We start from the raw sequence: 21,924 nt of genomic DNA, 5'->3' as shown, positions 1-21,924 counted from the left end.
AACTCTCTTCTTCTTCTGGTCTCTGATCTAAGCCCCAGTGTTATTCCATTACCCATTAATTCCTGCAATACTTATTAAGAATCTCTGTCAGACAACACACTAAGCACCAAAAATACAATGGCCCCCGTTCCCATCTGGTGGGAAAGATGGCCTTTATCAGACAGTCATCAAATAAGAACACAATTATAGCTGGGATATTTTCTACAAATACATGTATGCAATGAGAGCATATAGGAGCAAATAAGAGTGCCAAGGAAAGCTTTTCTGAGGAAGCAACTCGAAACATATATGCTAAGATCTGAAGACTGAGTCAGCATTGGGTAGGAAAAGGTGGGCTGAGTGTTCCAAATAATGAAAAACCATTTATTTACAAAGGCCCTGGGGCAGGAGGGAGCTTGGGGTATTCACAGAAGACCAGTGTGTATAGAGCCCAGAGAGCAGGGTGAGAAGAGAGGTAAGTGGAGACTAGACTTTTAACTTTTTAAGAAATGTTTGTCTTCCTCCTGAAATAAGTAATAAAGTGATTGCCCTCAACAAACATTTAATGAGCACCAGGGACTTACCTAGATGCTGGGGACACAGGGAGTAGAGCAGAGAATGAAACAAAGTCCTGATCCCATGGGGCTGACTTACTGGTCATACAGGCACGGAAGGGTACTCAGCAAAACAGCTGTAAAGTGGAAAAATGGCTGCAGGGAGGTGACTGTGATGGTCCAGGGGTGCATGACCATAGACAGGGCTAAGACTAGGCTGAGAAGGAAAGAAGCTGCTGAATTAGAAAGATCCTTAGGAGGTATAATCAATAGGACTTGGTGATGGATTGGTCAGGGGATGGAGTTTCCGTTTATTGTGGGATTTTGTTGTTATTTTGAGAAATTCATGATGAAAGAGTTATAAAACATGAACTGAAGGGAAGGGTCTACTTGAGAGGAAAAGACTGACTCTACGAAAAGGAGAAGGGGTTCATGGCCATTTAAAGCTCCTGAGAAGGTAGGAGAGGGTTACATACAGAGCCTGAGTAGAGGATTTGGCCTTAGGAGGAGGGATTTCTCGTATTCTGTTATTTTAGTAGGAGGAATGGTGAGGAAAGATACAGGTAGTTTATTAACTTGATACCAACACGTTTAGTAGTTCTGGTCCAGGAATTTCTTTTTTATTTCCAAAGGAGGAAGAGACAAGGTCATTCGATGAGAGAGACATGGAAAGAGATAGAGAAAGGTGGGAGTTTAGAGAAAATCAGCATTAGGGAAGTGGGAAAGAGAAACTTCTGGAGTGATTTAGTCAGATTGCCAGGAAGGTTGAGGGCCCTCCAAGGTCAGTGCTTCTAAATGGATGTGTGTGGTGGGCAGAAAATGTCTCCCCAAAAATATATCCACTTCCTAATCCCTAGAATTTGTGAATATAACCTTATACAGCAAAGTATGTGACTAATTTAAGGATCTTGAGAAGAGGCATTTATCCTGGATTATCGGGGGGAGGTGATGAAGGAGGAGCTAAATGCAATCACATGTTTCCTTAAAAGAGAGATACAGAGGTAGTTTTGCGAGAGAGAGAGAGAGAGAGAGAAGAAGGCAATGTGAAGATGGAGAGACGAGTGATGTGGCTATGAGCCCAAGACGTCTGGCAGCCACCGAATTGGAAGAGGCAAGGAACAAATTCTCCCCTAGAACCCCGGAGGGAGTGTGGTCCTATTGACAACTTGATTTTGGCCCAGTGAAACTGAGTTTAGACTTCTGAGATCCAGAACTGTGAGAGAATACATTTCTGTTGTTTTAAGCCACCAAGTTTCTGGTGATTTTTTAGAGCAACTCCAGGGAACTAAGACAATCTGCACTGCAGTGTGACTTTCTCCAAGTACAGGGCTCAAGTACAAGCACAAAGTGGTCATGTTGCCACTAAAATGAAAACATTAAATTGATATTTGGGCAAAGTCTTACCCTAGGATCCAGAAACACAGCTGTACAAGCACAGGTTGCTTTGGAAAGAGGCCAGGAGGTTGTGTGAGCACGTGTGTCCTCATATGGGTACATGTGAAGAGGCCCTGGATGTCAGCTGACTTTGGAAAGCAAGGGACTGAGAATGGGGCCTGGTCTTTATCAAGGAGTCATTGTCACTTTATTGTCAAAAAGAACAACTTGTTTAAGGGCTGAATTTTAAAAGGCACACCTAAGAAACTGATAGCTATTTATTAAATGCCTACTATGTGCCAGGCACTGTGATAGTGCTGAACAAAGCAATGTCCCTGCTCTCATGGGTTGACATTTGCAGAGAGGGGAAATGGTTAGTAGGCCAGCAAGCATACACCTGGCAAGGCAGTGATAAGTCGAATGAAGAAAACTAAAGTGAGATAAATGGGATTAGAGTGATGAGGGTATTGTTTTCTAAAATATGTCAGAAATGGACTATTGGACAAAAATGACGTGTGAGTGGAAACCTGAAGGAAGTGAGGGAGCGACACTTATGGATACCTGAGGGGAAAGCGTCTGGGAAAAGGGACGGGAAAACACAAAGTCCTTGAAGCAAACATCAGTGACTCAGCTGAGGATACAGGCTCATTCAAGGCTGTGAGGACAGTGATTAACTGTGTTGGATAAAAGATGCCAAATCTAGAAGAATCTTGAAATGCTGGAGAGATGGGTCATGTTGAATAATTAATTTATCATCAGGGCAAAAACCTAAGGTCTTGAACTTGATTCCAAGAAGGTAATTGCACCTGAATGGGATATACAAGCTGTGGCTTAGTAACCCCACGGTCGATGGGTGGGAATTCCTTCCAACCAACACTCTTGCCTCCCCCGAAACAGAGGACTATGGGACATCAGGTATCAGCCGGGGGTCAACAGTTCTGTGTCCAGGGGAGAAACCAAGATAAAGTAACTTGGCAAAGGTTATACATTCTTTCTAAAAGTAAGCTCTGAGTCAGGCTGCTCTTCAAACTCCTATTTGGTCAGGCACAATGGAAAGTAATATAATAATACACATCAAGAGCCTAAAATCTGTTTGATCCAAAAATTTGAGACTCTATCTCAGGAAAATTATCTAAAACAGAAACACAATGTCTATAAGGGAAGGGATTTTTGTCTCGTCACAGCTATACTCTCACAGCCCAGAATATGTCTTGCACATAGTAGGCTTAATAGATATTTGTTGAATCAATAAATACAGGGATAAAAAGTCTTCTTTATAAAAATGTACATTGCTAAATTATTTATAATATTTAAAAATTTACCGAAATATCCTACAATAGGCTTCTGTTTAAGCAAACTATGATCCACTCACTCTTTAGATTTATCTCTATTTTAAAAAACAAACACGATGGCTTAAGTATAAAACCAGAATTAAGATCTATCCCATAAAATAGTTTGATCTGAAACGGAGGCTCATTGTCTTCATTTTAAAGATGAGAGATTGCAAGGTCACACACTGACTTATTGGCATTTTTCAAGCTACTTAATACAGGCGTGATAAAAGTTCTTTCAGGCAGTAAAAGTTATAGATTGTCTGCTAAACAATTCTATAATGTGTTTGAAAACGACTCCCAGACCTTTAGAAAAATAGATGTGAAAACAATGCTGGTTCCCATGCAAGAAAGCATGAGGTCAACTAATGCCAGCTAACAAGTGGGTAGGGCCAGAAATTCCAGCAGCAGTGATCCATCAATTTGGAAAATATTTATCAACTGGCCAGTGTGCCAAGCCCTGGTGAGACCGTGGGAATACAGAGAAGTCTGCGGCCCAGACCTCTGCCTCTTTGCAGAATCTTGTGGGGCGATAGAGATTTAACACATCAGGGTCACACAGTAAGTGAAGAACTAGGGTAAAGGGATGTGTCTAGTGTTTGAGAGCTCAGGGAGGGGGCAGGGAGTAGGGGGCACAGACCTGGAATCGAATGAAAGTAAGACATGAGTGTCAGGAAGCACAGAAGAGATGGCATGTGCAGGACTGAGACCTGGAGGAGGACGGATCTGTGAGAAGTCAAATCCGGTGTGATCCCAGGAATGGCCCAGAAAGGACTTCAGGGAACCAAGCAGTCCATGTCTGTCTCTCTCTCCCACACATCTGCCCCTGAAGCTGCCAGATGCTCAATAGAGAAAATGGCTCAGACCTCAGTCTTTCATTCCTTGCTGACAGCCAGTGACTGGCTCTGTGCTCTTGGTCACATTTTTATTTTGCTCTGTGCTACCTGGCCTGTAAGATGGGTAAGATAATAATCATGCCTAGCCCATGGGATGGGTCTGAAACTGACGGGAGATTGACTTATTGGTGTGGCAAATATTTACTGAGCACCTACTGTGTGTCATGCGCTGCATCCTGCACTGGGTGTGCTGCCGTGAAAGCAGCAGACAGTCCCAGGCCTCCTGGAACCTACAGCCGAGAGGGACAGAATTACCAAGAATTAACGTAAATGAAGCAACTGGGCTGGTCAGTGCCTGGAGGTGACTGGCTGTCGTAGTGTCCTCCACCTGCTCATTCCCAGGTGGGACGCCTCTGTCAAGGTGTAATCTGAACCCCATTTTCAGTGAAGCTGCTGTGTGGGAACAGGTCACAAAGCCAGGAATCGAGCCCAGCCAACAGCCAGCTCCACGTGGAGCAGTTTGGGTTTTATTTACTGGGTATCTGTACCAGCAGCAGGGAAATGCTTTATTTCACTGCACAGCCTCCCAATGGTATTACTGTGGAGCGAGAAGCCTGCCTCCCTCCCCTGGCAGAGTCCTGGCCGCTGGTGGGTTACACCTAAGCTGTGGCGTCTGCCCAGGGCCACAGGATGGGGTTTGTGAGTCCCGGGACACAGGCGGGAAGGGCACCTAGGGGGCTGGCCCAGAGGGGAGAGGCACTGACTGATGGCCCAGAATGACGGGAACTGTGCTGGGCGTTTTACATGAATTTTCCCACCTGATACTTAATATTAAGCAACTTCATCACCTCGCTGGCAGAGGCAGAATCTGAGCCCAGGTCCACTGATTCCAAAACCTACCTTCTTTCCACACACCCTTTTCTAACGAGAAAAGCTAAACTGGAATTGGAAGTATAACAAGATACATGGTCTTTTTTGAGGGGGAAGGTCAGCCTAAAAATAGGGATGTTTTCTACTGTCATACTAACCTGTGTGCCCACCCCTGACACTCTCAAATGCCAGATGGCCACCTCTAGACATAGGGGAGCTAATGAATGTCCTTTGTATCCTTCCAAATCAGCAGTCACCCCGCACTTCCTGCAAGTTTTCTTGTTTGAATACATGCAACAATTACAGCACCTAGCATGCTGCAATGCAGTTATTTGTATACGAGTCTCCTTACTCTCTGTTACGTGTAGGAAACGATAGACTTTCCCTGAGTAAACAGATGAGACCACCCCAATATCTAAGGAAATACCTGTCTAGGCTCTCCCGTAACCCATTGGTAACCCACCCACGTATGTAGTATAACAGGGTTGTTGGGAAGTTCCGCTGCAGATCTTGATCTTCTAACACCAGGGACCGGGCCTTAATTATTCATCTTCATATGTTCAGGGCCTAGGACATTGCCTTTCATGCAGCTGGTAATCAGTGCTTTCATTCATTCATTTCAGCAAATATTTATTCAGTGTCCACCACGAGCCATGTACAGTGTTAGTTGTGAGAAAACACTGGTGAACAAAATAGAACTGGTTTTGCCCTGCAGTTTGGTGGGGCAGGGCACCATTAAAAAACAATCCTATAAACAAATGCACAATTGAAAGTTGTCATACTCACCCTGAAGGAAAAGTACAGGGTCCTATGAATGCTGTGAAAATACTCGAATGAACAAATGACTGAATAAAAAAAACCTATGTACTTTAGACTGCAACATTTGCTCACTAGAAAGGTGCACTTTACAGGGAAGCAAAGTGAATACTGTGGACTCTCTCATGATGGATTAAGAATCCCAGAAAGCAATCTGACTCTTGTGTCCATGCTCCTATGATGCATCCCAAGACCTTATCAGTTTTTATGGTCCTATCTCAGGGATGATGTGTTCTAAACCTACTTATGGGCAACTAAAAATCCTGGGTATTTTTGTTGTTTGTTTAATGTGCAGCCACAAATCCTAGTCTCTCTTCTTGCACTATTTATCACCTCCCAAAGAGGGATCCTGACTACCACCTTTGAAATTTGGATCTAGGTAGGTGAGTTTATTGGCTCCTCCATTAGCTTTCATCTCACTAGATTTGGTCCATCAAGTTGATCTGCCAAATCCTTTGATGCCCAGTCCTGATATGTAAATATATGTTCTCCTTCACGTCAGCGGATGTGGCTGCCATAATGGAAGGCCCCTATTCAAGTTGTTAAAAAGAGTGCTTAGTAAAAATTTTTTTGGAGAGGGAAGGGTATGAAAATCACCTTTGCAGTACACATCGACAACACAGAAGTGTCCATATCCTTTGCACTTTTAATTATACTTTTGGGAATCTATTCTAGCAAATAATACCAAATAAGGGGGGGAAATTTATGCAAAAAATTTTATGCATTATTTATAATAATAAGAGGCAGATGAAAAAAACCCTAATATCTTATAAGGTGGATGATTAAGCTTAGGTGACTGTAAAAAAAGAAGTCTGCTTATAAACTAAGATTTCTTAAGAACAGGCTTGCAATAATAGCATTTGGTTTTTTGAAAAGTGTGTCAAAAACTCTTTTAGCTTCTCACATGGCTCAGAACCCATTACATGCTAATAAATATTTATTATTAATGAGGAGATAGTGAAAATAGTTTCAAAACATGTGATTAAGAATATGAAATAATTAGCTATTAAAAAATATTTGTTTGCATGGTATTGATAAGGGATCTTCTCAGGCAAACAGCCCTTTATCATGAGTCTTTCTTCCTTTGATTGTCAGACTGTTGCCTAAACTAGTTGATGCATATAGGCCTTCAATTTAAATTAAATAAAGCAATAGTATTATAAATTAGCAGCTTAAAATTCTGTCCATAAATACTTGAACGTCTACTCTGTACAGAGCAGAGTTCGAGGTGCTGGGGATACAGCAGCAAACAGGACAGATAAAAACTCTGCTTCATGGAGCTTATAATTTAGTGGAAGAGGGCAGGTAATACTCAAGTCAACAAGTGGAATAGATAGCATGTCAGGTGACCACAAAGGCAACGGAAAAAGCATTAAGTGGGAAAGAAGGACAAGGAGTCCAGCTCAGGGGGGGAAGGGAGAGGGGAAGTTTTAAATCGGGGGATCAGGATGGCCTCCCTTGAAAGGGACATCTGAGCAGAGGCCTGCAGCACACAGGAGAGTGAGCAGGCAGTTGGCTGGCCGTGAGCGTTCCAGGGAGCAATTCGCTTTCAGCAATACAATTTTAAAGACTGGGTGGGTTACTCTGGGGCAGGCAGCCCGGCCCTGCATTCCTCGTCACTTTCAGTTAACCATGAGTACACCCACCTGGCTCATCGGAGAGATTCCTGTGTCTCTCCCGTCTGGCAGCCAGAGGCAGATGCCCCAGCCTGTGCCAATGCTGCCATGCCGGGCCCTCCGCTCGAAGCAGAGGAGGCTGGACCCCCTTCTCTCGGGCCCTCTGCCAGAGTGGGCAGCGCTGCAACGCGTACCTCCCTGTGCCGAGCAGCCCCAGGCCCTCCCGCGGAGTCTAAGGGGCATGAAAGTTCCCTTTTGCTGTCTCTGTACCTGGTGAGTCTGATGCTCCACGCAAGGGCTCACCCATTTAGAAGCAAAACCACCCACTCTCAGAGTCACTTTCAGAACGAAGAACGTAAGCTTTAACCAGATTTAAAGAGTATTAGAATTTTGTTGTTGATGTTAAGTCCTCAAAGCTGTCAGATTTAGAGGGAGGGTGTTAACAAAGAAGCATATCTAAATATCTGTTAATCGCTATGTGTATATTTTTAAAATTACAACGGCATTTGTCGTTTCTGATTATCTACTCACATCCCAACTGATGACTTGCTGCCTTTCTACCACGCCTATGGGTCACATAGGTCATTTAAGGTCCAGTGACAAGGGAGACACTGTGTGCTCCATGAGGACAAGACTATGTCTTTTTTTCTCACCATCATATCCCCAGTGCCAACCTCAGTGCCTGGCACGTAGGAGACACTGAACTGATGCTGATGAGCAAGTGAATGACTTCAGATGACAGCTTTGGTCCAGAGAGAAAGGACTTTATGTTAGAGTGGGAGGGGCAAGCACAGAGCCCACCATGTCTGAAACAGGAGAGGACGGAAGCAGGACCTAGGATGCCTCCCCTCTCACGCCTTAGGCGATAGGAACCCAAGTGGAGTGGGCACTTAATGCACAAGGTAGGGCAGGAGCGGGCAGGGAGATGGAGTGAGAGAAAATCACTGGCGCAGCAGCTGCCCCTTTCTCCCTCCATAGATGCTGGATTACTTTGGTCAAATTAGTTAACCTCTTGAAGACTCAGTTTCATCATCTGGAAAATGGGGATAACAATACTGGCCTCACAAGATTGCTGCAAGAATTAAGTAGGATAATGTATATAAAGTCCTTGGTACAGAAACTACCACCCTAAAAAAGTCATAGTACACCCTCATTTTTTCACTTAACACATCCACCCTGAGAGGCAGGGTACACAGGTTTGGAGGCAGGGACCTGGAACGCCTAGGTTTGCATCTGAGCCTTATCACTCAGGCCTAAGTGGGCTTAAGAAGTTGCTCAATTCCTCTGGGCCACAGTTTCCTCATGTGTGAGTAGGACAATAGTGCTGACCTCATAGTGTTGCTCTGAGGATTAACTCAGTTAATAAATGAAAACCACTCAGAACCACATCTGGCACACACGCAGTATTATTGTATGCTAGGCATTTTTCATATTTGTTTCCCACTTGGATCCCTCTGGGGCTGGTGGAAGCAATGTGAGGATAGATAGGAGCAGACAGATATGTTGATGTGATGATGGAGGAGTTCACGTGGGATGGGCTGGATCTATGTCTCCTTTCAACACTGGTTCTCAAGCTCTAGCATGCATCGGTTTCCCCCTGAAGGCTTGTTAAAACACAGGCTGTGGGGGCCCTACCCTCAGAGCTTCTGACTCAGTAGGTCTGGGTGGGGTTTGAGATTTTGCATTTCTAACAAGTTCTCATGTGACACTGCTCTTGATGGTCCAGAGATCACACTCTGACAACCACTAAGATGTAATCAGAAAGGATGTCAAAAGCTCCAAGAGAAGGAGAAAGGAGGTATGCATAAAGAGACAAGAGTTCTAAAACAGTTCCAAATGGAACTGAATATGGACACTGGTATTAAAACGTAATTTGTTCATTTATTCATTCAACAAGCATTTACTCACTGCCCACTGTGAGCAGGGCCTTGTATTCACCAATCAGTGTCCTAGACGAAGATTTAACTGAGCAGAAACAACAGTGAGTTGGTGAGAACTATTAAGCTATGGAATTAAAATAGAACAGCGTTAAAGCAAGAGAAGCCATGTCCCCACAGGCCCAACTCTACAGCATGGCCCCATCTGGCCTAACTCAGGTATCATTTTTTAAATTGTGGTAGGATATACATAACATAAAATTTACCATTTTAGCCCTTTTTTAAGTGTACAGTTCAGTGCATTAAGTGAACATAACTACCATTTCTCAAATGAACCTCCAGATCCATTTATCAGTGATTCCCTACTTCCCCTCTCCCACATGCCCTGGCAACCACCATTCTATTTTCTGTCTCTATGAATTTGCCTATCCTAGGTACCTTATATAAGTGAATCACACAGTATTTGTCCTTTTGTGGCTGACTTCTTTCACTTACCATGATGTCTTCAAGGTTCATCCATGTTACAGCATGTGTCAGAATTTCCTTCCTTTTTAGGAATGAATGATATTCCACTGTATGTATATGCCATATTTTATCCATCCATCCACCCATCCATCCACCATCCATCCATCCATCCATCCATCCATCCATCCATCCATCCATCCATCCAGACATTTGGCTATTGTAAATAATGCTGCTATGAACATGGGTGTACAAATACCTGTTCGAGTCCCTGCTTCCAACTCTTTTGGGTATATATCTCTAAGCATCATTTTAAAGCAGATATGTTTTGGTTGGGTGAAGATTAAGATCACAAGCCCTCACTCCACCCCCCACCTTTTCTTTTCTTCAAAAGTTATCCCTCCTGACACTCAGTACCCAGATCTCTCAGCTGCCCGAATCTGAGAAATCATCCACACCTCCAGGTAAACTAGCACAACAAGGACAAGGGGAATATATTTTAATGCTTTACAGGCTGGATGCATGCATCTTCCTTTCCCTATAATGAACAACGTAACTGATGCACTGTCCAAACACACCTGTGCCAGGAGCTTATTCAATGCTCTATGGAAAAGATTCAGTTTCTGGAATCAGACACCTGATATTGGAACCTGGTCTTACTATTTACTAGCCATTTAGGCAAATGATTTAATCTCTCTAGTTTCAATTTCCTGATCTATAAAATAGCAATAAAACTATGATAAGACAAACTAATTAAATTAAAATAAACCAAGATAAGGTAAAGCACTTAACCTAGTGCCTGGCTTATGGTAAGTACCAAAAAATATATATATATATAGGCTGTTGTTAGTATTATGTGGGGTAACTCCTTCAGATACATGCCAAGAAGGTTCCTGCCATCTAGGTACATAGAAAGACACTACAATAAGCACAGAATTAACAGACCTACTAGGTCAGAAGCTCAGAATCCTACAAAATGGACATTAAAAAAAAAAATCACAGGGCTCAAAATTACAACCTGGCCACAAGCGATTAAAATACAGCTTTGTATGGAGAAGATACTTTGGGGCAGGGTCCTCTGTGAAGCCCACAAATTGTATCAGCGTCCCCAGCAGCCAACTATGGGCCTACGTACCTTCTTCTGTCTGAGTTTGCAAATGCCAGATAGAAATGGATTCCAGAACAATGGAAGTTCAAGATGAGTAATGGCTACAGCGGATTTGGCCAGGCCCCCCTAGGCTCGCCCCAGTCCTCCTGGGCCATGTTCTGACAACTCGCCGGCCTCTTTTTAAACCCCTGAAAGGAGAAGATGTTCCCGCCACTTCCCTTGGAAGGCCATTGCACAGTGAAATATGACTCCCTGTCAGGGCCCTTGCCTCTGCGAGTCCCTTTCTTCCCCTGACCCACTTTCGTCGCGCTGTGCCCTTTTGTACAAAGTCAGACGAAGCCTCCCCTGGAGGAGGCTGCTCTGTGAGGGCTGACATTTAAAGCCCATTACCACCTCTTAAACTCGGTCCTGTTCATTTAGCCAAGCAAAGCACAGTTAATTCTTTTCATCTTTCCCCGTAAATCAATCCCGCCATTCCCTTGACGGTCCTTCTCCTGAGCTTTGAGCTCGCTGCAGTCTGGCCATCCTGGGCTCTTGTCCCCTTTATGCCTGGGAATCGCCAGGCCATTGGGACACGGCCTTGCGGGAAGGAGCCGGCTCCTGGGCTCCAGCGCTCTCCTGGGCCAGGCTGCTGCTGCCCAACGCCCCGTGAGCCCAGAGACAAGCCCTGCCTGGCGGCCAGCCCTGAGGGCAGAGTCCAGGCGCTTGGGCCTGCTCCCTCATGGCTCTTTCCAGAAGACCTGGGCCACCTGGGCAGCCGTCAGAGGAACTGCCTGAGGAGGCACCTCCGACGCTAGCACCTCTCATTTTACTCAGCTTCTCAGTTTGTCCGCTTTTCACTTGGCTTCAACCTACCAGGGCCATGAAGGCCACTGGATAAGCCCGGAAAGGGTCTTACCTGGAAGGTTCCAGCATGATCTTCTTCCTTATCACCCTCTCTGTTCTCTCTGAGGGCAATCAGTGTGAATCCTCTGAAGTAGGAGGGAGGGGCAGCGGAAAGTGTCACTGTGGAGAGAGAAGAAAGCAGGTTGTAAGCACGGGAATCCACTGCGTTCCATCTGTCAAGTGGGTAGATGTGAGTTCTCCATCAGCCTCCCAGGCCTGTGGGTTACAGGGGCAATGGACAGGGGGGAAGACTCGTGCAGTTAAGTAGCTAATCCTCACTCTCTCCAGCCAGCTCCCTCCTATACTTTAGAACCTGCTAAATTCTCACTCTCTCCACCTAGCTCCCTTTTACATTTCAGAACCTGCTAAGTGCTAAATTCTCACTTGGGAATTCTTTAACCAGCCAACGTTGAGGTGTGCTCTCTCCTCGTAACCACGATTTGATATAGTCCCTGGTGAGCACCTCTAATCTTGACAGTTATCTAATGATACACTTCCATTAGATCAGCCCAAGGGAAATCTAGCTGCTTATAGCACAAACTGGCAGAAACCGTCTTGTGTTCTCCAAAACACATTTCCTTAAGGGGTGGCCAACCCCTTAAAGTAGATTTGAAGCATTTGCTGCCTGCTCCATTATGGGTTTTTCCAGTAGACCTGGCCCACTTAGCCAGTGGTCAAGGGAACTGCACTCAGCTAGACTACATTGCCTCAGTCTCCCTTGCAGTTAGGTGGAAAGCATGGGTAAACTTCATGCATGCTACCTTCAACTTGGCCCATACAAACTTTCCACATGATCCTCTACTCTTCTCTCCTGCCTCTGCCTGCCAAAAGCAGGGGATACAGCAGAGGACTATTGTCCCAGGAGAAGGAGCCACAAGATGGAAGGAACCTGGGCTTCTGAATAACTACAAAGAATCACTTACTGACCAGAGACAACTATATTGTACTTTGCATAAACTGGAAATCAACTTATATTACGGGGTTTTGTTATAGTAACTGGGGTTATGAATTTACATTATACTCTTCCTTCTTATATTTACCCAGAGAACTGTTTTCATTGAAATCTAGTTCAGGTGCCTTCTCAGCAATGGTGTTCACCCATCTCTTTGTATACCCAATCTCCTAAGATGGAAATCTTTTATTGTAACTTTTGAACTGAATTGCAGTTCTCTTTTTACCTGCCTTCTCCACTGGACTGTCAGTTAATGCTGGAGAGGGACTGGTTTTTAATTATCTTTGTATCCCTAGCACCTAGCACAGAGAGTGACATCTAATAAACACTCTATTCAAGTTTCTTGGAATTGATATAAATTGAGGTTTAGATTACTTTATTGCTTGATCAAAGTGCTAAGATTCTGGCCTTTAAACATGGAATTACAGACTATTAGAGCCTCAAGTTATCCCAAGAATGCTCCATTCTAGCTTTCCAAATTCACAGGTAGGAAACAAAGAAATAGAGAGGTCAACAGACACCCCCAAGGTAGTAAAATCACCTAGAGGCAGGCTTAGGGCCAAACCCTCTCCCCAGTTTAACACTCCACCCATGGTTGCACATACTGAGTATATGTGTCATAGTATGGGTATTCCATAAGTGTTGGTTACATTAAAAAAAAATTAACCAGTTCATTTAACATATATTTATGCAATTCTGATAAGCAACCCCCTGTTGGGGAGGAGCATTTCGTCCTTCAAATTCCTCAAACTAGTTTCAGTCCTGAAAATGAAGGCCCCTAAAACTCCTAAAGCTAAAACCAACGTCTTGGATAATGTTCAGTTGTCCATGAGCCACTGACACAGTGACATACCAGAGGAGAACTTTGGGACACAGAGACTGCAGATCTCATGTTGTGATTGGTCAGTTCATCCTGCAAAAGTAAAGTAGCATTCCTATTGGCTACTGATGTCTCCTAAAGGTCAGATAGAAAGTAAGAAGGCATGGTGGGGGAAGCACAATAGAGTAAGAAAAGTGTGGTGCTCAGCAGTGGCAAGCAGAAAATGATGGTTATCGTGTCAGTAGAAACAGCTGAGATCTCTGAGGGACAGACAGAGAGCCCCAAAGCAGCCTGAGGCTATCTAGGGTGGAGCGGGGTGGCCCTTAAGGCCACAATTCTGGAGGAGGGTGAGCAGACAATAAAGGTGCTCTGCCCAGATCCCCTCAACTTCCTTTTGGCCATTTTAAAGTGCCCTTGATGCTGATGTGTCTTTGCTTCTAGCAGCGAGTACCTGTAGCCCTCAGGCCACTGGAGCCTGCTCTGCCTAATAGGACAGCCCCAGCTCCCTGCATCAGGGAGGACAACCCTGAGGAGTACCTGCCACTTCAAAATGGGCCTCCAGGATCAGATTGAAACTCTTCTTAGGGACCTTCCCTGAGGTGACAGCCTGTCAGGGCCTCTTCATCCTGTCTTGTTTCCCCACTCCCTTACTGGTTTCCCCTGGGAGCACTTCCTTAATAAGTCACTTGCACCCAAATCCTCACCTGAGGGTTTATAAGTTAAATTGTGTCCTCCAAAAATATATGTTGCAATCCTGTCCCTGTGCCTGGAAATGTGACCTTATTTGGAAATAGCGTTCTTGCAAGTATAATTAGTTAAGATGAGGTCATACTGGATTAGAGTGGGCTCAAAATCCAGTATGACTGGTGTCCTTAGAACTAGAGACCTGGAGACACACAGGGCAGAATGCCACATGATGACAGAGGCAGAGATTGGAGTGATGCATCTACAAGCCAAGGAATGGCAAGGATTGTCACCAGAAGCAAGAACCATGGAAGAAATGCTCCCTTGGACCCTCCAGAAAGAAACCAATTCTGCTGACACCTTGGTTTCAGAGTTTTAGCCTCCAAAAATATGAGAGAAACCATTCCTATTGTTTTAAGCCTTTGGTTTGTGGTACTGTGTGTGGCAGCCCTAGGAAACGAATACATTCTGCATCTTGGGAGCCCAACCTAAGACAGGTAGTCAACCCCTGCTTCCCGGCCGCTGGCTTCAGCATAAAGCTCAGACTCATAGACGAACAGGCCCTCGGCCTCTGCCTCTCCAGCTTCACCAACCACATTCCCACTCCTGGCCACAGTGCATTCCAGTCCTGGGACTCATGCACTGACAGTTTCCTGGAAAACCTTATCACTTCACCCTGCAGTACGTTTTTTCTCCACAGGCTCCTCACATGCCTGGAATGTTCCTCTTCCTCCATTCTTAACAAACCTCTTCAAAAATTAGTTATATTTTCACATCTTTTGTGTGATGTGTCCTCTGATTTTTCCATCAAGACCTGAGTGCTCTTTTTTCTTGGACTTTGTTAAGATTTAAAATACCTGTACAATGGGCATAATAAAAACACTTCAAAGTATTAGTGTGAAGCAAAAATGAATTAATACATGTAAAGGCCTTAAGATCATGCTTCACAAATAATAGGCACTTAAATATTAGCTCTTGTTATTATCAGTGATGAGATTATCCCACTAGTTAGTGAACTTTTCTGTGTGTGAGTTACATTTTGATTAAGTGTTTCTGAATGATCTGTGTTCATCTTCTCATACATCTGTGCGGTGCCCATAAAGGACTAATCATAAACCCAGCTTCCCAGAATGCTGCCTTCCTGCAGGCTCTAGGAAACTAAGGTTTGAATACAACCCACAAGAGGCTGAACTCAGTGTGGTGTTTCGAACCATAATTATCACAGGTGACGATGGTATTACACAGTGTAATTTGAAGGAAGACAGGGGACCCTGTCTCTCCAAAGGACCCTGTTATACGACTCTCCTGAAAGGAACAAATGTGCAGCGTATTCTGAGTTCTAGTAATGACTAAAGATGACTGCTTGGCAATAAATAATAAAATTTCCTCTCTAATGACTTCTTCCAAGTACCTCCCAAGAGAGGCCATTAAGAGACCCAAGAAATTCAAGAAAAATGCTTACGAAGGATTTTTTTTTTTAACTAAAAAAAGGTCCATTTGGAGCCATCCTGTGAGCACATACAGGAAACTGGTTAAGAACAAAGATTTTGGATTAGAATCTTAGAGCTACCACTTATTAATTATGTGACCCCCGGCAAGTTACTTAACCTCCTTCTTTCTCATTTTTAAAAAGAGGTTAATGATACTGCCTTTCTCAGAGGAATGTGGAAAAGATTAAATAAACATTCATCACAGCGCCTGGCGCATACAAAGGATCCAAGAACTGTAAAGGATGGTGGTGGTAGGGTGGTCATGGTGATGTTGGGGATGAAAAAGAAGATGACGAAGATGATGATGATGATGATGATGATGATGAAGATGAAGATCATGGCGCCCAGTAGGCTGATTAACAATGAGTTTCAAAGAGTTGGTCGTCAGGGACAATGATTGAATCTCCAAAGAAAACTCCAGTAGGTGCTAACAAAAGCCCATTGAGAAGACTGCAACGGAGATATTGTTTTGGGGGACGACTTTTGCGGGGCCAGGTTATAGGAGGATTTGAGTAAGTCCTTATAATGAACTGAGTCTTCTTGCAGCTCATCACACCCAAGATAGAGTGCTGTCTCAGCCCCTCACATCCACACAATATACCCTCTCACCACCCCTTTCCTTTTCTTGAATACCTCTTGCTCAATTTTAATTTTTTTGTGAATTATTAAATGACAGTCTTGCTTAATAACCTATAAACTCCATGAGAGTAGAGACCAAGTCTGTCTTGAACTGTACTGTATCTTTAGCATTTAGCATATTTAACACAAAGAAAATTCTCAATAAATAACTTGTTGAATGAATAAATAAATAACAAATAGTTTGTCTTTAGTGCATAGTTTGCTACTCCTGCTCTGGTTCCTCCCCAAAGTTCTCATGGGTTTTATGGGTTACCATGTGTAATATGTCAACCTCCCTTATTCTTTTGTTTACCGAACACTTGTCTGTACCAGCCCAGTGCTATGCCCCTAGAGACACAGAGGGAAGAGGCATGGCCTCTGCCCTCTAGAAGCACACAGTCTAATAGATGGGAGAAAAAGACACATCAGTAAATATTTTTTATAACATATGATGGGTATTGCGGAGGTATGAACAAAGTTGCCTGGGATCCTAGAGGAGGGAATTTGTGACTCTACTGGGGGAGTTAGAGGAGGCTTCGAGGAAAAGATGGTATTTGAGCTGCAAGTTGAATGAGGAATAGAAATCTGTCCTGTGGGCAAGATGAGCAACAGCATCCCAGGTAGAGAGAAAGGCATGATAGGCCAGTCTTGGCCTTGGACACTAGAAGTAATTCCGTATTTCATAAATTGCAAGCTAGAATGGAAGGTGTGGTAAGAGGCTAGGGGAGGAAGGAACATGGTGGGTAGACAGTTAAAGCCTTCGGAGCCTTGCTAAGAAGTGTGGATACCACCCTGGAGGCAATGAAGAGGCACTGATGAGTTTGAGTTAGGGAATGTCATATTTAGATTTACTTTTTAGGAATATCAGACTATGATTATTGGATTACAGTCCTACTCTAAAGATCAACTCAGTGGGAAGGGCCTTTCTGACTTGTTTATATGAGGACTGATAATTCATACTAGAGCCTAGCCTCAAATCTCCAACTAAAGTTGAATTCTCCCTACCTTTGGATACACTTCCCATGTGAAACTTCAGTTCCACCTAATTCCCCAATAGATTTCTGAGTCCTTCAAATATTGGTGCGTCAACCATCCAATATAAATTCTAATGAACTGTTACTCAATTCATTGGCTATGCCCATTACCCTTACCAATAATGGATCTTGTTCATTGCCATCACCCTCACCACTCTGCCTCTGGGGTTCATACCCCAGCCCCAATCTCAGTGAGGAGGTCCTGAACCAGATCCCAGCTCTATCACACAGCCAGACATGTGTTACTGAGATGCCCCAGTCTTTATGCCCACAGGTCAATACAAGGAACTCAGCTTCTGCCTTAACTTGTAACATGACATTGTATGGACTGCTGGAATATTACATAAGCCACTGTGGTCCACTCCCCACTCTGCACAACTTCCAGAGCTCTGGGGGGCTGCAACTCACATGCTTCACTTAGAAACTGGCACAACAATTCAGCCCACTCTACCAGGATCAGGCAGAAAAAGATGCTGGTAATGGGTTGGCAGATAGTAAGACAGAGCTAAAAGTCCAAGGGTGAGCAAGTGCGTATAATGGGGTTGGATTATGCTGTTCCCCTAGGTGATCTTCAGTGAATACTCTCAGAATTTCCAGGCAGAGATGAAACATCTTCCCTTCCAAATTAAAGATCATGCATATTTAGAATTGCAACAGACCTGCATTCAAACTCCCCTCTGTTTACTATGTGTAACCTTAGGCAAGTTCTGTAACCCCTCATTGTCTCAGTTTCTAATCATCTATAAAATGGCAGTAATAGTACTTAGATCATGTTGTTATTATGACAATTAATAAATATTTTTAATAGTAAGTATATATAAATGTTTGCTAAATTAATAAAATATATTAAACCTTGGCTGAGTGGCTCAGTTGGCTGGAGTGCCAACCAAACAGTTGTGGGTTCAATTCCCAGTCAGGGCACATACCTAGGTTGTGGGTTTGATCCGCAGTTGGGGCATGTATAGGGGACAACTAGTTGATGTTTCTCTCTCACACTGATGTTTCTGTCTGTCTCTCTCTCCCTTCCTCTCTCTCTAAGATCAGTGAAAACATATCCTCAGGTGAGGATTAAAATAAATAAGTTAAGTCTCCTGTATAAAATAGGGATCATCATTATCATCTCATAAATTTGTCATAAGGATTAAAGAAGATAATGAATACGAAATACATTATAACAGCTCAATATAAGTTCATTCTTTCTCTCATGTGCTACTTCATCATGGGATAGCTGGGAGTCCGATGAATGGGCCCTGAGCTGAACATCACGTGGATAGGAAGAGGAATGGATGGCAAGGGTGCTTCTGGGGAACTGGGGATAGGTCAGCCAAGAGAATGTAGCTCAGACTATGAATGAGGGCAGGAAGCTCTACAGGACATATGCTGTATAGGACTCCACTTCTTCCCCTACTGTGACCATGTGACCTTCAGGGATACCAGTCACAGTCCTTTTCTCCCTCTTAAGATATAGTCACAATAGTTACTGTGACCCAAAACCAACCTATCTCCATACATTCCCTGGGTGTGTGACCCAAGCTGGACCAATCAGAATCCCTCCCTGGGATTTTTCAGTTTGAAATTAGAGGGAAAGGGATTTTCTCTTAGTTACAGAACTAACTGAAAGGTTTTTCACTGAAGGTCGTTAGCAGCTATCTTTCCTGTCATTTGAGAAAAGTTTATCTCTAGTAAATAAAATGAGGGCAACACACAGATATTCAGAGAGATAAAGGATGGAGGGAGCAAGACAGAGGTAGGTGGAGGGAAGAGAGAGAGAGAGAGAGAGAAAGAGAGAGAGAGAGAGAGAGAGAACATAAGAGTGAGAGCATACTCATTTGAGTCTCTAGATCCAATTATATGTGAAGCCAGATCCACCCCTGGACTTTCTAAATATGGGACTCAGAAAGTTCTCTTTCTTGCTTTAGTTTGACTTTATTCCTGTCACTTGCAGTGGAAAGAGTTCTGACTAATTTTGAAGCAAAGAAAGAAAATAACTCTGCCTAGACTATAAGATTCATTAGCAGACTAAGAAACAGTATTTGTGACTAAAATGAGGTGGCTGACCAGGAGGGTGGCAGCTGGTATTTAAATGTCATTGAGCTGAGAGCAGATCAGCTGACTTCAAAACTATTTAACTAGATATTATCTTTAGGGAAAGACTCTAGGGGATGTCAGAAGGCTCTATCCAGAGCCCGGACCTGCTCCACATTTTTATCAACTTCTTTGATAAAGACTTCTAAGTCAGGCTTATTAAAATTGTGGATAATCCAAAATTAGATAATGTGGATTAGTTACTCACTGACAGAACACAGATTCATGAATGGCTGACAGCTACAGGGGTGGGCCCTAATATGCTAGATTCGTGTAATGGGGAACCAGGTCAAAGGTTATGCTCAAGGACCACTTACACCAGTGTCGTGTGAGGAGGGCAGCAGGCCTCCCAGCAAATCACAGGGCTTTTGGCTGGCTACAAGCCTGGTGTGATCCCAGAGCAGAGCTGCCAAAATAGCAAACACAAGGCCTGGCAAGCTTCACACAAACACAGTGTCCAGGACAATCACTGGGCCTTGTTCCATCCTGATCAGAGCACACCTGGAGTACAAGGTGCAAGGCAACAAGCAGCAGCGCCCTGTAAGGAATGGCTAAAGAAATGGGCATTTGAGTCAGAAGTCAGAGCAGCTATTTCTCCACCAACACCTCAAGGACTGATACTTGGCCAAGGGGAAATCTTACAGGCTTGACTCCCAAGGATAGAACCGGAACGATGAGTGAAAGTTACATGGGAGGCAGATGCTGGCAGCAGAGAAGGACAACTAAGTCAGCCTTAGCTCAGGCTCCGCCCGTCTGAGTGTGGTCACCTCAAGGAAGCTCGGGTTCTTCTCTCCTCACCACTCACTGCCAAGGCAAGGGATGCTGCTATTGTGCTGGCTTTGAGGACATGCCACGGGTCACTATACTGTGTCCCACTGCAACAGGATAGGGCAGTGAGGTGACTAGGAGCTAAAGTACATGGGGCATGGGAGTCTGGTGGGGGTGGCTGGGACAGGTGGTGATGGGGGAAAACGTTCATAGAAAAATGACCACCTTTTGGCCACCTTCTCTTTGTGCCTCACCATCTTATTTCAAAAGAAAAAGAAATAAAGTATATAGAGTCCTGCAATCCAGCCCTTTGTTAGGGTGATGCCAGTAAAGCTATGTTTGGTTTTTAACTTTCCAAGTGACTCTGATGCATAGCTAGGTTTGGGAACAGCAAAAATGACCCTACAAAGTGTTGATTCCAGGGAAAGTCACTTTAATAACTGGTTTCTAGGTTTGATGCATTAACAGTCCCATCTGCTTTATTCTCCATATAATCAGACTTAGTGTCTGAAGCTGGCAGCCCCTTTCCTTTGCTCTTTTGCCTTCTGTCTTCTGCTCTTCACCTCTGAACCATCAAGGATCCAGCTTTCACCATGCATATGACTGCTGACCTCTTCCCTCCCAACAGTCTTCACCCTGGACCCAGGCCATCTGCCTGCCCTCAACCTCCTAGAGCTCCTTGCTGTCTGTCCCCAACCCTTGGTCTCGCCTCTCTCTCTGGCAGAGAGTGAAACATTTGTCCTTCCTTCCATCTTAGAGGGAGAGCTCACACCAGGGTTCTTGGGGTTTAAATGGTCCATTAATTTTTTTCAACAAATAATGATCTAGTGCTTCTTATAGCCACACACTGTTCTGGGTGCTAGAAATAGAATGACAATAAGAAAGACACAGTCCTTGAATCTCATAAAGCTTGTACTCTAGCTCCAGGAGGCAGAGGATAAGATCATTTCAGAGAGTGGCTCAGGGCTACGATGAAAATAAAATCAGGCAAAAGTAATGGGAAACATAAATTGGTGGTCAGAGGGGCCTCTTTAAAGAGATAACATGTGAGCTAAAACTTAAAAAACAAGGAGCGAGTCATACAAAGAGCAATCTAGACACAGAGAAGAGCACATACAAAGGCCCTGGGTTGGGAATGAGCCTGGCGAGCTGAGAAAATTCAATTGCTGTTTTGAGGAGAAGAAGAAAGAAAAGGAGAAGGCAGAAATGAAGAAGAGGGAGAAGGCAGGAAGAGGGAAGGAAGAGAAAGAGCATCAGAAGAGCTTCCGTAGCATCTAGAATCAGCATTCAGCTTGTGTGGCCTGCTTCTGAGTCTGCCCACCTCCCCACACTCCTGTGCCCCACACACGGTGGTTTGTGCTTGGAATCCTTCCCTATCCTTTCCCTCTCTCACACAGTCCATGAGACATACTTGCAAATATCTGCACCACAACTGTAAATTGGATTCAAGTTATTTCCCTTGGATCTCCAAGGCCTCGGCTATTCAGCAGATGTGAGTAGGCCCCTGTTTAAGTTTCTCTGAACTTTTCATAGCAGTTATGATTATTCTGTGAAAGTTAGGTTTGTCTATGCTGAGCTTGCAAAGGACTTCTGGTGGTGTCACCTCACCCTTGACCTTTTCCTACCTTAGCCTCAACTCCAGCCAAAACACCCAGTAAAAATGTCCTACTAGCAAGAGCTGGCCAGCCACATAGAAAGCTTTATGTGATGTAGCAAGTTCCCTGATATATATTCAAACACAACTACACACTGTTGGAGAAAAAAG

General features: G+C 44.1%; 1 protein-coding gene across 1 annotated transcript in view; it reads right to left on the bottom strand.

Annotated features, from left to right (window-relative positions):
* SPON1 (spondin 1) overlaps nt 1-21,924 on the bottom strand; it is a 229,346-nt gene that overhangs the window by 199,496 nt on the left and 7,926 nt on the right. The window contains exon 2 of the mRNA XM_087821746.1: nt 11,722-11,828. Within this exon, the coding sequence (XP_087677872.1) occupies nt 11,722-11,828 (107 nt within the window). The remainder of the gene's footprint in view (nt 1-11,721; nt 11,829-21,924) is intronic.

The sequence above is a fragment of the Miniopterus natalensis genome, chromosome 11 (genome assembly GCF_054644295.1).
Source record: "Miniopterus natalensis isolate mMinNat1 chromosome 11, mMinNat1.hap1, whole genome shotgun sequence".
Lineage (NCBI taxonomy): Eukaryota > Metazoa > Chordata > Mammalia > Chiroptera > Miniopteridae > Miniopterus > Miniopterus natalensis.
The sequence above is the reverse complement of the archived record's forward strand: the minus strand, read 5'-3'. Positions and strand labels throughout refer to the sequence as shown.